The following is a 15906-nucleotide window of genomic DNA, read 5'->3' as shown; positions in this document are numbered from 1 at the left end:
GGGCTTTATCTCTAGTCATGAGAACATAAAAGCCATACTTTATCAGGATAAGTACTCTACTCTTGTCTCTTGTCTCCAATGGACGGCAGCCAAGGAGGAGATGACATGTAGACATGGTGCCCATGACTCATGGGTATTTTGTGGCAGTCAATGGTATAAATTAACCAGGTGCTTATGAACAGGTAAGGCCTCCCCCTCCCATAATACCTCATTTAAAAAAAAATATGCACTAAGAAAGAATCCTGTGAAACTTGAACACTCACATCACACTTAGTGAACATTGATTAGTCTGAAATGCAGGCACTCATTTTTCCACGATTTCAGCACTGATTATTGTCTCGGAAAGCTTCACCAAGCCCACCGTTGTCTTCAGCTATAAATCTTTGCTGCTTCAGTAAATATTTTCTAACAGAGAGCTTTAGAACTTATTATTAATTGAAAGGTTTTCTGACTTCACACCTGGGATAGATACAATCCCTCCCCCCCCCTCCCCAATCCACATCTCTGTTTGAAATTTTCTCTGGGGCAAAACCTGTCTTGCAAGGAGAGATCATGAAAATTCATAGCTTTCCTGATGACTTTAATAAGGTGAAGCTTCTTTTTTCTCTCTCTCTCTCCTTCCAAAACAGTCAGCACCTTCCTTGGTGATCAAAAAGTTTAGGCTTTTAAAATCAGCTTTTCAGAGACGAGTCCTTTTTTTTTTTTAATGACTCTTAATTTTTATTATGGCTGTTTCCATATCTGAACAGAAGACAACAAACAGCAGTTTTACACTAACTGAAGTATGTTTGGAAGAGAAAAAAAGTTGGTATCCCTCGTTTTACTACCTGAAGGAGTATCAGAGTGGCCTTCTGTTCCTCCCCTCACAACAAACACTTTGCGAGGTTGGTGAGGCAGAGAGAACTCTGAGAGAACTTTGAGAGGGCAGCTCTAAGAGAACGGTGACTGGCCCAAGGTCACCCAGCAGTCCTCCTGTGTCTCAAAGCGGCTGACAATCATCCACCCTTCCTCTCCTTACAGCAGACACCCTGTGAGGGAGGGGAGGCTGACAGAACTGTGACTGGGCCGTGGCCACCCAGCTGGCTGCCTGGGGAGGGGGCACGGGGAACCAAGCCGGGCTCTCCAGATTGGAGGCTGCTGCTCCTCCCCACCACACCTAGCAGGCTTTGGAGCCTTGACTGTTCCTGGGAACCGAAAGCCACTTCCTCCTTTCCCAGGGCTATTTGTCACCTAAGACTACCAGAGCATGGGACTTCCCCAGGCCCCAGCCTCAAATCTAAAGGGATTTCCCAACCTCCCGTTGGCAACTGTAGATTCCATGCCAGTAAACTTGATGCCCTTGCCTTCTTCCCATGCAAACTAGGGTTGCCAACCTCCAGGCTGGGAAATTCCTGTAGACTGGCTGGAGATCTCCTGGGATCATAACTGATCTTCAGAGGATGGAGATCAGATCCCCTGGAGAAAATGACAGTTTTGGAAGAGGGAGTCTGGGGGTTGGACATGGGTGGAGTCTCTCCCCTCCTCAGACTCCACCCTTCCTAGGTCCCGTCCCTAAATCTCCAGGCGTTTCCCAACTTGGAGCTGCCAACCCTACAAACTCTTTGCCAGGCAGTCACATGCTGTGTCGGAATTAGAATCCGGGGTCCCTGCTTCCAGACCTAACTGTCTAGCCACTGTGAGTGCAACAGAGAATTCGACAGGCTTGAAGGGACAAAAGAACCAGCACAGAAGGAAGCCTATTAAAGTCCCACCGGTTTTAGTGCTGCTGAAGCACTGCTCTTCCCATGACACGAGAGACACAGTTGCTTCCTTCCTTGACGGCCATAACTTTACTCAGCTGTGGCTGCCCAGCCCCACAGATTTAAAAACCTACATGGAAACTTCTTTCATTTGTATTTTGAAAAAGCAAAATCTCTGAGAAACAGATCGGAATTGCACCCAGAACTGACTCTGGGACCCCACCTGCAAACATGTCTCTGCCTCTGCCCCCCCGCCCCCCCCCCCCACACAGACTCATTTAGCTTCCAGTCAACATCCTCCGATCCCCAACCCTAAAATGAATAAGAGTTCCCAATCTCTAGTTACAGGGATTCTACTGACGTTGCAACAGAACTTCCCTAATGGTTTACTCCGGGTTTTTAAAGAAACATCAAAGCCACACGACACCAACCTTCTCCTGACAGCTCATGCAGAACAAAAAAATTAGAGTCCTGTTGTGCATAGCCAAATCTAATCTGCCTAAGGGTGAACAGTTTGTAAATCAAATAATGTTGATTGAGAGTACAGGCTTTTTGTTATGGCAGAAACACAGGCTGCCTGCTTGATTCCTCAGCCTTTGCCACACACAGGCACATGTGCACACACACACACACACACACACAGATAAAGCACGCTTGTCATGCCTTTGGCTGGAGCTGCAGAACTCATCAGTGGGAGCAAGTCAGTGACTAATTTTTTATTTCAAGACAAAAGCTGATGTAAAATCAGGGAATCCCCAGGCCCCACCTGGAGGTTGCATCCTTAAAAGAATCAGGTAAAGGCTTGGAGAACATCAATAATGGATGCAGTAAAATTCTTCCAGTTCCCTGGAAATAATTACTTTTTAAATAACTGCACATATTTCTATTCGTTTTTCTATGAAAAATAAAATTTAACACATCTTAAAATTCTTAAAAAACCCAAAAAATTGACCTGGGAGAGATCCTTGTGCCGTGCTGATAGGCTGCTGGTACAAAGCATTCATATGGAATCAAAATTTTCAGGACATGAAAATAAAGACGACAAACATTAAGGAAATTGATTTAATCTCAATGAGTCCTTAAAATAGATGCACAGAATGGCTCTGAAAATGCTGAAGTAAAATATTTTGGATGTAGGAAAAAGGATTTTTCTTTCCAAATCCCATTAATAAGGCATCAAATCCCATTAATAAGGCATCAAAATATATACAATGCAATTTATGCTTAATATGCACACCTTATATACAAACATCTGAAGAGTGCCTCAAAGCACTTCCCATGCTTTTTCTCAGTAAACCTTAAATCTGTGGTCCCCAACCGGGGACCGGTCAATGCTTGACAATTTTACTGAGGCCCGGGGGGGGGGGGGGGGAGAGGCGGCTAGTCTTTTGCCGAGGGACGTCGCTGCCGCCAGAGCCCCTGCTCCACTTGCTTTCCCACCAGTGCCCCTGACTTCCCGCTGCTGGGGGGCACTGCCAGCAGCAGCTGCGCAATGCCACGCCAAGGGGGAGCCCCAGCCATGGTGAGCCAGCGGCAGAGTGGCAGGGCAGTCCCTGAGGCAGCAGCTGGGGAGGAGGACGAGGAGGAGCCGCAGCCCTGTACCGACATCTACGGACCGGTCCCGGTCTTTGGACTGGGGGGTTGGGGACCACTGCCTTAAATAACCCTCTAATGTAGGTAGATGCCTCAGTTACTTATCCCCATTTGCCACTGGTAGGCCAGGTCAGCTCCTGGAACTAAACCAGAAGCTCCCATATCCAGTGAGACCGCCACCACCTCTGCCTTCTCAATGTGTCCCAGCAGCAAATCTCTTACTTACGATGGCCCTACTGCGAGACAAAAAAAACCCCCACCTAGGGCACACCAAGGTCTTGCGTAGAGAGGAAGAACCATTGCCAGGGCATCTGAAGGAGACCCCAGGGAAGAGTGACCAACATTGGGTTGGGAAATTCCTGGAGATTTCGGGGTGCAGCCTGGAAAGGTCAGGGTGTGAGAAGGGGAGGGACTTCAGCTGGGAATAAGGAGAACCCACCCTCCACAGCAGTCGTTTCCTGCAGGGGAATCATAGTCCAGGCATCGGTTGCTCCTTGAAGAGCATTGCGTTCAGCAAATACCAACCTGCTGGTGATCCTGGCCTCGAACAGAGCCATGGCCTTTTCAGCCCTGCCTCCTGCCTAGTGAAATGAACTGCCAGTCAAGTTCTGGGCCCTGACGGAACTGCCAAAGGAAAGTTTGTAAAGTTTCGCAGGGCCTGTAAAACAGCATGCTTCCGCCAGGCCTGTGGCTGAGGTCAGAGCGACCCAGAAGCACCATGGGCCACCCTCCTCTCCTCTCCATGTTCCTCCCCCCATATGAACCCCCCTCTATAGGGGGCAGTCTCATCACCGTCAGAATGACTGAATTGGCCGGCTATGAATCAAACTGTATGTCATCATTTTTTTTAAGTTTCAAATGTACATCATGGTTGGAACCCGCCCCAAGCCCGTCACTGGGGAGAGGCGGTCGATAAATCGTCAGTCAAATTGTACATAAAATAAATAAACTTCAGAAGGTCTCCAGGCCTCATTTGCAGTTTGATGACCCTCGTCCGTTGACTGCCCAGAGCACCGGTTGGGTTCAGGATGCAGAAAAAGAGCGCAGGATATTAAAAGTGGGAAAGCTTCCCTAGCAATGGCTGACCTAACAGGCTGCTCTCCCCAGCTCAGTTTGCAGCCCACGGACGCACACGCACACGCACACGCACACGCACACGCACACGCTCCGTCTCGCCACCTCTTCTCCGCAGGGCTGTCTCTGCTGCAGCCTCCAGGTGGGAGCGGCATATCTCCCAGCTGATCTCCAGGCTACATAGATAACTTGTTTGTGTAAAACATCTATTTATTTCTTAGATTTTTCTCCCACCCTCCCATGCGGAGAAGACTGCTGCTTTGGAAGGTGGGCTGCACGGCATTCCCTTCCATTAAATCTTCCTCTGCAGACTCCACCTTGGCTAGGCTGCGGCCGGAGTGTGGCAAGAGCCTTAACCCACATTTTAAACGGTGACAAAGCAGTGGTGCTCGATCTTATTATACCTTATTGGTGCTCCCTAAACTTCACCCTCCCAGGCTCCTTCCCCAAATGTTCAGGTACTTCCAAACCCAGAGCTGGCAACCCTGCTTTCTCCTTCATCGCTCTCCCTGCCTTTCAGATGGTGGCCAGAGCGAGGGAAGGTGAAGAAAGACAGGCTTGTGGTCAGCAACTTGCAGGCTCAGAGTTCCACGCAAAAACACCCATCCTTCTTTTTTTACTTACCATCATCATTGTCTAATTGCAACAGTTCTATCAAGAAACTTATGGGCTCTTCGGGCCTGTGAATCAGCAAACCTCCAAGCATGGCCTAAAAATAAATAAAATCATTAAAGAAGCTGACACACAAGGAAACTGAATTAAAAACGCAGCAACCCTTCTCACTATCACCAATGAGAGAAAAGACAGCCAGGGATATCAGAAGAACTTGTATATTTGAAGAGAAACAGTTTGTTGCAACACTCAGGATAACAGAAACCCCTGGGCTTAATAGAGATATTGGCTTCTTATCTCCCAAGAGATGCTAAGACACTCAGTTCTCACTTATATCCAGAAATTGAACTTGCTGGGCGGGGAGGAGTTGGAGGAGAGGAACTAGCCTCAAACTCAGTTCTCACCTGTTGTTTATTCCTTTAACATCCCTATGTCAATTTGCTGCTATTTACATGTTTTACCAAATGTGCCATTCTAGTTTAGCTGTATTTATTGCTCGGTGACTTATGCATCTTTGTTCTAATTAGTGCCTCCTGACAACTAATCCCCCCCCTACATTTAAGGAAATCTATTCCAACCTGGACGTGTGCACCTGGATATACCTAGGCCCATTCCGCACAAGGACCAATGTTGCCAATTGGTTTCACAAAGCAATAACGCTATTTTAAATAGTGGAATCTCTGCATTCCGCATACCTTCATTTATAGTGAAATCCAATAACGTTTCATTCGTTCCCCACAGGTTTCCGGTTTCGCAGGAATCGCTAGAAAGGAAGCGATTTTTTCTGTGCTTGTTCCCGCCCCTGGCCGTCAATCAAATGGAACAGCCAATGGGCGGTTGTTATCATGCTCCCGAAAAGCCCCTTTCCCTTTAAGCACAGTTTTTTAAAAAAACACACACACACACACACACACACACACATACATTTCAACGAATATGCCTTGATTCTTCCTAACGTAGAGACCCATCTAGCTGGCGTGTGAGCTGGCGAGTCATCATTACCACGCTCCCCTGAGTGGAAAAAAAATCCCCCCCCCCCACGGGCACGATTTTTGCCAGATATTAAAGGGAACTGGCGAACAGGGGGCTGTGTTGTGCTTGGGGACTTAGGGGAGCTTTGAAGCACTTCTGGGGAGGGACTGCAGCCGGAGAAGCCTCGCTGGGTGAATGAAGCTTTCCCCGCTTGCCCTGAGGAGGGAAAAATGGCGATTGCTTCGCCGGAAGTTCGGAGGAGAGAGCCAGGGGGACTTTGTTGCAACCGCTACATTGAGAACGTACAGGTATTTTTAGCAAGTGTTGCAGGTTGTTGGCAGGAGTGTAGCGATTTTCTGAGGGTGAATCCACTTTTCTGGATTCCCCAGAAATCGCTACAACGAAGCGATTTTCGCGCTAGAGTTGCAGGAGTGTTGCAGATTGCTCATGACGTCATGTGGAACGTAGTTTTAGTGGCGAAAACAAAATGCAAGACTAGTGCTATATTAAAGTTGTGCGGAATGGACCCTAGTCTCCCAGTTCCTTGCTGACCTTTGGGCTAACACAGGACTCAGTTTTCTCCTGTCTGTTAACTCTTGTGTTGGTATGCTTCTTTACAGCAATTCGCAGATCTTGATTTCTGCCTTAACCCAATCCCAGCTTCTATCACACAATCTCAGCTATCTTCTCTTATTAACCTCCCTGCCCTCTCTCTATCTATATGTAATGGTTGAGGATATTCTGTTTCACTGTATCTGGCAAAGTGTTTACGCACATGAAAGCTCATCTCTTGAATAAAACTTTGTTGGTCTTAGAGGTGCCCCTGGACTCAAACTTTGTTCTGAAGAGAAACAGGTTGACGGTAACAAGCCATGGCCTTGCGAAACCTTAAAGATGAGTGGATCTCATTCGAGCATAACCTGAGCCCTTTGCTCAGGAAAGGCTGTGCTAGGATAGTTGGATCTGAATCCAGTATGACCCTGAGAGACTAAGAAGAGTTTCCACTTCTCTTCCACTGCGGCTCGTGAAAGTTTGCACCCTGAAACGCTGGTTAGTCTCTGAGGTGCTGCTTGCCTGGAATGGAACTGTTCGACTGCAAACCAGTACAGCTATCCTCTCAAACTATTGTTAGAATAAAAACGTGTTGGCTGTTCAGGTCTGCTTTTGAGGTTTCTGGGTGGTTTCAGACTTGTACAATCCTAATCCTATTTCATCCTTCACTGGGTGCCCCATTCAGTTGATTGTATTGACTCACTCTGCGTAACCCACTTGCAGTCCAAGTGAGAAAGACAAGCTATAAGTTAGGTAAATAAATCAATTAAATAAAGAAAGTGCCACTAGCTTTTGCTGCAGGAGGCTAATTCACTAAAAAAAATCCCCATAAAACCCACAGCACTTTCTTTTCCAAAGCAACCAGAGCCTGTAAAAGCTACTCTCCCGTTGCTTAGACAAGGGAAACCATGAGCGCTCTTCAGCTCATCCTCTCACCCTTAGTTTTCCTGCAGAAAAAAGGGAACAATGACTCTCACCTCCACGTTCCTGGGGGAAGACCTTGGGGACCTTCAAAGGGTGCTGTGCTCTTTGCTGGCCCTGTGGCTCCCTTCTGCTGAATCCCTGGGCCTTGCTGTTCTCCTCTCACCACTTCCCTCCTCCACTCTCCTGTCCGTCCATCCTCCCTCCCTCCCTTCCTTTCTTCCTTCCTTCCCTCTTTCTTTTTTCCTTCCTTCCTTCCTTCCCTCTTTCTTTCTATTTTCCTTCCTTCTTCCCTCCCTCCTATCCTAGGAGGTTGACCTGAACCAGATGAAACAGAAGAAGAGTTGGTTTTATACCCCACTTTTCACTACCTGAAGGAGTCCCAAAGTGGCTCACAATCACCTTCCCTTCCTCTCACCTATCCTGTGAGGATAGGTTGGGCTGAGAGAGACCTAACAGAACTGCTTTGTGGGAACAACCCTAAGAGAACTGTGACAGGCCCCCAGTCACCCAGCTGACTTTGTATGAGGAGGAGTGGGGTCTCCAGGTTAGAAACGCCGCTCTTAACGGCTACACCACCCCCTTGCAGGGAGACCTCGCCTAGTACAACCGTGGGAAACTCTTAGGACTGATTATCCTTCAGAGCTTTCACTTTTCCAGGCGCTGTAGGATTTGTCAGCAGCTGCACCCAACCACCGCCAGAGGCCACTGTGGCCCTTGCCAAATCTGCATTTAGGTGCCTTGTGGTTTTCTTGCAGTTCTCACTCAAAATTAGCTGCTTGGAGAGGGGGCAGGAACAGCTAACTAACTAGACCAGGGTTTCTCAACCAGGGATTCATGATACACTGGGGTTTCGCAAACGTAGGAGGGAAAAAATAATTCAAAAAATATTTTTACAGATTTTAAAAATCTGCTGATTAGGTTAAATCTCCTGGTTTAAATCTCCTGGTCATGCTACCCCACCCTCCCTTACAAAATGGCCTGTGACTGGCCTGAAGAGGGTGGGAAAGGGGGGGGGGGCGTCTTGGCCATAAACATCCTTGCTGCTGAGGCTTGTTGCATGTGGAGCAACTGGGTTTTATTTTATTAGCGCTGCCATGCACACTATGAACAAGTGACCTCTGGGGGCACAGCAGGGAGACGTGGCCTGATGACATCACATCCGGAGTTTCTCGAAGCCTGAAGAATGTTTCAGGGACTTCTCAACAGTACAAAGGCTGAGAAACCCTGAACTAGACAATGGGTTCCCTTGCTTTTAAGACGGCTTTTCCCCCTAGTTGTCTGACAACACAGGATATTTAGTTCCCCAGCCCGTCCAAACAAGACAAAGATTTGGATTCCAAATTAAAAGCTTGTATGAGGAAAAACAATCACCCGATTTGCAATGAAACCAGGCCTACCAGGTGTCAGCCCACAGATCCCACTTGCCCTTTTAAAAAGTCTGAAAGGGCCCAAGGAAGGGAGCAGGGAATACCGCCCCCCCCCCCGGTTCAATTAATCTCCACTAAAATTATCAAATTATCAAATACACACATTTTATGTGTGTAAAGGGTGGGGGGGGGGCAGAATCAGCACCTGAAAACTACTCCAGCCTTTAAAAATTAAGTTTTCCTGGTCTACAACTGTTAGTAATTGCAGGGAAAGGCTGTCTGCGTTCTCCTGAGGCTTATTGAAGCTACTGGCTTTGAAGATGCCTTCCTGTTGTGCTGACAACTCACTTGGACCACGCATGTCTGTGCATGTGCAGAGCATCTGACCAATCACTATTTGTTTTACCAGCTTTCAAAATATCAGCAGGTAGCATATTAAGGCACATATCCTTATCCATGGTATGTCTATATTTTATTTATTTATTTATTTGATTTCTATACCGCCCTTCCATATGGCTCAGGGCGGTTTACATACAACATGGGGGATACATGGAAACATATATATTTGTGAAACAGCCTGGGGAGTGGGACATGTCCGGGTGTCTGAGTTGGAATAGGGCTAATCAGTGTGCAGCCAGAAACGCCCCTACAGCTCCCACTCTCTCCCCCTAGACGCTAGCCACGTTCCTCTCAGACGCATCAGAGACAGAAAGAGACACACAAAGCCCTGCCAGACTGAACATTCCCTCCTATCGCTCTTGCTGTGAGGTAGGCAGCAAGAGACACAGAGAGAGCTGCCCCAAGCTGCTGACAGAGACACAGAGAGAGCTGCCCCAAATGGAGAGAGAAACGGACAGACAGAGAGAGCTGACCCAAACTGCACACCAGCCTGGCTTCCCTCCTACAAACCAGCCCTCATTACCTGCTATGCCTCCTGCTGCGAGGCACACCAAGACACATAGTGAGAGGGAGAGACAGACACACAGAGAGAGATCTGCACCTCCTGGTGTCCCTTGGGTCCTAGAGCCCATTGCATTCCTGCTTGCTAGTATTTTCTTGAAGTCTTCTTGCTAGTACGTAAATGTTTTTGAAACCTAGTTTATTTTTATTAAATGAGTCTGCCAATCAGGCTTACTGCTTAAGCAAACATTGCATTTAAGACATAAAGAAGTTCAATCTTGATGGATAAATTGATGTAGAATATATATTCACTAGTAATCAAGCCCGCTGCAGCTAAATGCAGCGGGCGCTAGACCACGGAGCCTCCGCAACCGTGCGGAGCGCAGCTGCCGGGGCTCCGTGTGTCAGGGGGCTGACGCTGCGAGAGGCGCTTTGCGCCTCTCGCAGTATCAGCCCGCCGGGCAGGGAGCCCCCGGCAGCCGCGCAGAGAGCGGCTGCCGGGGGTTCCCTTTGCGGGCGGGATGAAGCGGCGAGAGGCGCTTCGCGACTCTCGCCGCTTCAGCCTGCCGGGCAGGGAGCCCCCGTCAGCCGTGCTCCGCGCAGCTGCGGGGGCTCCCTTACCGGCGGCCTGACACGTCGGACGCATCAGGCCGCCCTCAAGGAAGCAACTGCGAGCTGCGCTCCGCGCGGCTCGCAGTTGCTTCCTTCAGCAGCGTAGGAATCGGCCGGGCCAATCGGCAGGCGCAAAGCGCCTGCCGATTGGCCCGGCCAATGGTCTGTCAGGAGGAAGGGGCCAATTAGGCCCCTTCCTCATCACGGACAAAGCCCTCCGCCTGAGGGCTTAACGAATTATTTAGTCCGCGGCGCCCGCGGGCACCGCAGGCGTGTTAAGAATGATTTCTCAACAACTCCTCTGAAATTCACACGAATACCGTACCTACTCAAAAGATGTCTGAGTCCAGTGGGACCTTTAAGAACAAAAAAGTTTAATTCTGGGTATCAGCTTTTGTGTGCAGTGACACTTCATCACAGACAGACAAAAGACTCTTTGTGATTGGATGCCTTGCAAAACAACAAGCCTTGCAGCAGCGGAAAGACATAAATCAAACCAGCAAAGCAAAAACTCCTCCACTTAGTGACAGGACTTTGGTCTCAATTCTATAACCACCGATGGGAGAAGGCTAAACTGGCTGCATTTGGACAATATTAAACACTTGTCTAACAAAAGAGGTGACAAATAGATTTAAGGAATTAGAATTGATAGACAGAGTGCCTGAAGAACTATGGACGGAGGTTCGCAACATTGTCCAAGAGGTAGAAACTAAAACCATCCCAAAGAAAAAGAAATACAAGAAAGCAAAATGGCTGTCTGAGGAAGCTTTACAAATAGCTAAGGAGAGAAGGGAAGTGAAAGGCAAGGGAGAAAGAGAAAGATCATAGAATCATAAAATCATAGAGTTGGAAGGGGCCATATAGGCGATCTAGCCCTGCTCAACGCAGGGCCCAAAGATGATGGACAAGGGTTGTGCAAGTTCTCCGGAAAGTTCTTTGAGCACTCTCGGGTGCATTTCATCCAGCCCAGGGGATTTGAACTCATCCAGTGCAGCTAAATGCCTCTCGACAACCTCTGTCCATGTTAACCTGGCACCCAGATACTATCCTTTGGCTACGGCCATCTCTAGATGTGCCTAAACACTTTGACATGTGGGGAAAAACATGTAAAATAGGCACTAAGCCTTTCTGCTTTCTCTGCATCTTCCGTTAGAGTTTGTCCATCTGCACCCAACAGTGGGCCTATTGCCTCCTTTACTTTACGTTTGCTCCTCACTTAACTAAAATATCTTTTCTTGTTACAATGGGCTTCCCTGGCCAATCTTAGCTCACTCTCAACTTTGGCCTTTCTGATGATTGATCTACAGTGCCTAGTAACCTGTAGGTACTCTTCTTTAAAGCTCTGTCCTTCCCTCCATTTCCTGAACATTTTCCTTTTCTTTCTTAGTTCCTCTTGAAGTTCTCTGTTCATCCAAATAGGCTTCTTAGAGCTCCTGCAGTGTTTTCTTCTTTCTGGGATAGTCATTGATTGAGCATGCAATAGCTCTTGTTTGAGTAGCGCCCACCCTTCACATGCTCCCTTCCCTTCCAGCATTCTCGTCCATGGTATGACCCTCATCATGTCTCTGAGTTTATTAAAGTTTGCCCTACGAAAATCCAACATCCGCGTCTGGCTACAAGCTTCCTTGGCTCCCCATCTCAAAAGGAATTCTATGAGGACATGGTCACTTCCCCCTAGGGTCCCCACCTCCTTCACCTCATCCACCAACTCTTGCCTGTTGGTCAGTATTAAGTCCAGTATGGCTGAACCTCTTGTGGGTTCATCTACCATTTGATAAATGAAATTGTCAGCTAGGCAGGTCAGAAAGTTGCATGACTGAGGACGCTTCGCAGAGTTTGTTTCCCAGCACACATCGGGGAAATTGAAGTCGCCCATGATGATAAGGTCCTGCCGCTTGGATATTTTCTCAAGCTGCTCACAAAGTGCAGCATCCACATCCTCTCGTTGGTCAGGCAGACACCAACCACCACACTGTTTGTTTTTCCCTCGCTTATTTTCACCCAGATGCTTTCCACTGTAGATATACTCTCCTTCACTAGAATTTCCTGACAGGTAAGCCCTTTCCTCACATACAGTGCCACTCCTCCACCTCTTCGATCTATTCTGTTTTTTCTGAATAGTTCATATCCATCCACTATTACATTCCAGTCATGAGAATCATTCCACCAAGTTTCTGTGATGCCTACTAGATCATACCTTTCCATCAGCATGAGAAGTTCCAGCTCTTCCTTCTTATTGCCCATGCTTTGGGTGTTAGTATAAAGGCATCTGAATCCTTTTACTTTTGGTTCCCTATGAGCTGGCCTTGCCGGTTGGGCTGCCCCCGATCCTTCCTTACACTCCCTATGTTGATCGTCTCCTTCCCCTTGTGGCTACAGTTTAAAGCTCTCCTGATGAATCTACCCAGGTTCCTGCCAAACACATTCTTCCCCAGCTTCGATAAGTGCAGTCCATCAGATGCTAGTAGGCCTTCCTCAAGAAAGCCTATCCCATGGTCGCAGAAACCAAATCTCTCCTGTCGGCACCAACTACGCAGCCACTGATTCACCTCCATTATCTTCCCCTCCCGACGCATTCCTCTTCCCTTGACAGGCAAGATTGAAGAGAATACCCCTTGTGCCCCCATTTGCTTGAGATACTCCCAATTGAATGCAGAATTCCAGAGAATAGCTAGAGGAGATAAGAATGCCTTCTTAAATGAACAGTGCAAACAAATAGGAGAAAACAATACAATACGGAGGACCAAAGATCTCTTCGAGAAAATTGGACATATGAAGAGAATGTTTCATACCAAGATGGGTATGATAAATGACCAAAATGGTAGGGACCTAACAGAAGCTGACGAGATTTTTAAAAGATGGCAAAATTATGCAGAAGAACTATACCAGAGCGAGCTTAATATCCCTGATAACCACGATGGGGTAGTTACTGACCTGGAGCGAGACATCCTGGAATGTGAGGTCAAATAGGCCTTAGGAAGTCTGAGTAACAATAAAGCTAGTGGAGGTGACAGCATTCCAGTTGAACTATTACAAATCTTAAAAGATGATGCAGTAAAAGTGCAATATGTCAGCAAATTTGGAAAACTCAACAGTGGCCACCGGATTGGAAAAGGTCAGTTTACATTCCAAAGAAGGGCAATGACAAAGAATGTTCAAACTACCGCACCATTGCATTCATTTCTCTTGCTAGTAAATTTATGCTCAAAATCCTACAAGCTAGGCTCCAGCAATAAGTGGACTGAGAAATTCCAGAAGTACAGGCAGGATTTTGAAGAGGCAGAGGAACTAGAGATCAAATTGCCAACATACGCTGGATCATGGAGAAAGCTAGGGAGTTCCAGAAAAACATCTACTTCTGCTTCATTGATTACGCTAAAGCCTTTGATTGTGTGGAACACAACAAATTTTAAGACTGTATACTGTCACATTGCCTATTTAACTTGTATGTGGAGCACATCATGAGAAAGGTGGGGTTAGATGAGTCACAAATTGGGATCAAGATTGCAGGGAGAAATATCAACGACCTCAGATATGCAGATGATATGCAGAAATTGAAGAGGAAATAAAGGGCCTTTTGATGCGGGTGAAGGAGAAGAGTGCAAAAGTTGGCTTGAAACTCAGCATCAAGAAAACAAAGATCATGGCATACAGCCCTCTCAATTCCTGGCAAATAGATGGAGAAGAAATTAAGGTAGTGACAGATTTTATTCTCCTGGGCTCCAAGATCACTGTGGATGGGGACTGCAGCAAAGAAATTAAAAGACGCTTGTTCCTGGGGAGGAAAGCTATGGCAAATCTAGACAGCATCCTAAAAAGCGTCGAAAAAGAGGAGATCAGACCTGACTGCTCCTTAGAAGGCCAGATCCTGAAGATGAAGCCCAAATACTTTGGCCAACTCATGAGAAGGAAGGACTCCCTGGAGAAGAACCTAATGCTAGGAGTAATTGAGGGCAAAAGAAGAAGGGGACGACAGAGAATGTGGCTGGATGGAGTCACTGAGGCAGTCGGTGCGGGCTTAAATGGACTCTGGGGAATGGTAGAGGACAGGAAGGCCTGGAGGATCATTGTCCATGGGGTTGCAATGGGCCTAATAACAATAACAAAGCAGTTTCACCTTTCTAAGTCCATTGAAATCAGAACCCTTCCCAACTGCTAATTCAAGATCCATTAAATACCATTGATTTCTTTTTCTTTTTTTAAGTTGCCTGTTTCTCGGGTTTGCCTGTGTGGAACGCTGCCAGTTGCCCCAGGCAGTCAACACAGCTACTGGTGGGTTCCCCCTTTGATGCTCTCAGTATTACAAGATCAGCATAAGTGCCATCAAGTGCAGCCAGTAGTTTCAAGGAAAGATGTTCAGAGCTCATTTGCCATCGCCTGCCTCTGTGTAGAGACCCGGGACTTGGTCTCTCCCATCCAGGAACTAACCGAGGTTTCCCGGCCTGACGAGGTCATGATAGCCAGGCCAATCCAGGTCACTTTGCTCTGGTCTCTTCCAGTCCAAACCCCAGCAGAGTCACATAAATAACTGATACGGTTGCCAGCTCTGTGCTAGATCGGGGAATGGTTGGGATGTGTGATGCTATGGGGTCTCCCCGCCCAAGCAGCCCTTTCCTCCAGGGGAACTGAACTCTGTTGCCCGGAGATGAGCTGGAATTCCAGGGGATCCCCAGGCCCCACCTGGAGGCTGGCATCCCTCCGTCCCCCTCCCAAGCAGCCCTTTCCTCCAGGGGAACTGAGCTCTGTAGTCTGGAGATGAGCTGCAATTCCAGGGGGTCCCCAGGCCCCACCTGGAGGCTGGCATCCCTCAGTCCCCCTCCCAAGCAGCCCTTTCCTCCAGGGGAACTGAGCTCTGCAGTCTGGAGATGAGCTGGAATTCCAGGGGATCCCCAGGCCCCACCTGGAGGCTGGCATCCCCCAGTCCCCCTCCCAAGCAGCCCTTTCCTCCAGGGGAACTGAGCCCTGTAGTCTGGAGATGGGCTGGAATTCCAGGGGATCCCCAGGCCCCACCTGGAGGCCGACATCCCTCTGTCCCCCTCCCAAGCAGCCCTTTCCTCCAGGGGAACTGAGCCCTGTGGCCTGGAGATGGGCTGGAATTCCAGGGGATCCCCAGGCCCCACCTGGAGGCTGGCATCCCTCCGTCCCCCTCCCAAGCAGCCCTTTCCTCCAGGGGAACTGAGCTCTGTAGTCTGGAGATGAGCTGGAATTCCAGGGGATCCCCAGGCCCCACCTGGAGGCTGGCATCCCTCAGTCCCCCTCCCAAGCAGCCCTTTCCTCCAGGGGAACTGAGCTCTGTATCTGGGGATGAGCTGGAATTCCAGGGGATCTCCAGGCCCTGTCTGGAGGCTGGCATCCCTCCGTCCCCCTCCCAAGCAGCCCTTTCCTCCAGGGGAACTGAGCTCTGTAGTCTGGAGAGGGGCTGGAATTCCAGGGGATCCCCAGGCCCCACCTGGAGGCTGGCATCCCTCAGTCCCCCTCCCAAGCAGCCCTTTCCTCCAGGGGAACTGAGCTCTGTTGTCTGGAGATGGGCTGGAATTCCAGGGGATCCCCAGGCCCCACCT

The 15906-nt window shown here is 48.5% G+C and overlaps 1 protein-coding gene across 1 annotated transcript in view; it reads right to left on the bottom strand.

Annotated features, from left to right (window-relative positions):
* The window catches only part of AK8 (adenylate kinase 8), a 181890-nt gene that overhangs the window by 163801 nt on the left and 2183 nt on the right, over positions 1-15906 (bottom strand). Inside the window, exon 2 of the mRNA XM_077305729.1 lies at positions 5031-5115. Coding sequence (XP_077161844.1) covers positions 5031-5115 — 85 coding nt within the window. The remainder of the gene's footprint in view (positions 1-5030; positions 5116-15906) is intronic.

Source organism: Paroedura picta, chromosome 12, assembly GCF_049243985.1.
Source record: "Paroedura picta isolate Pp20150507F chromosome 12, Ppicta_v3.0, whole genome shotgun sequence".
Taxonomy (NCBI): Eukaryota; Metazoa; Chordata; class Lepidosauria; order Squamata; family Gekkonidae; genus Paroedura; species Paroedura picta.
The sequence above is the reverse complement of the archived record's forward strand: the minus strand, read 5'-3'. Positions and strand labels throughout refer to the sequence as shown.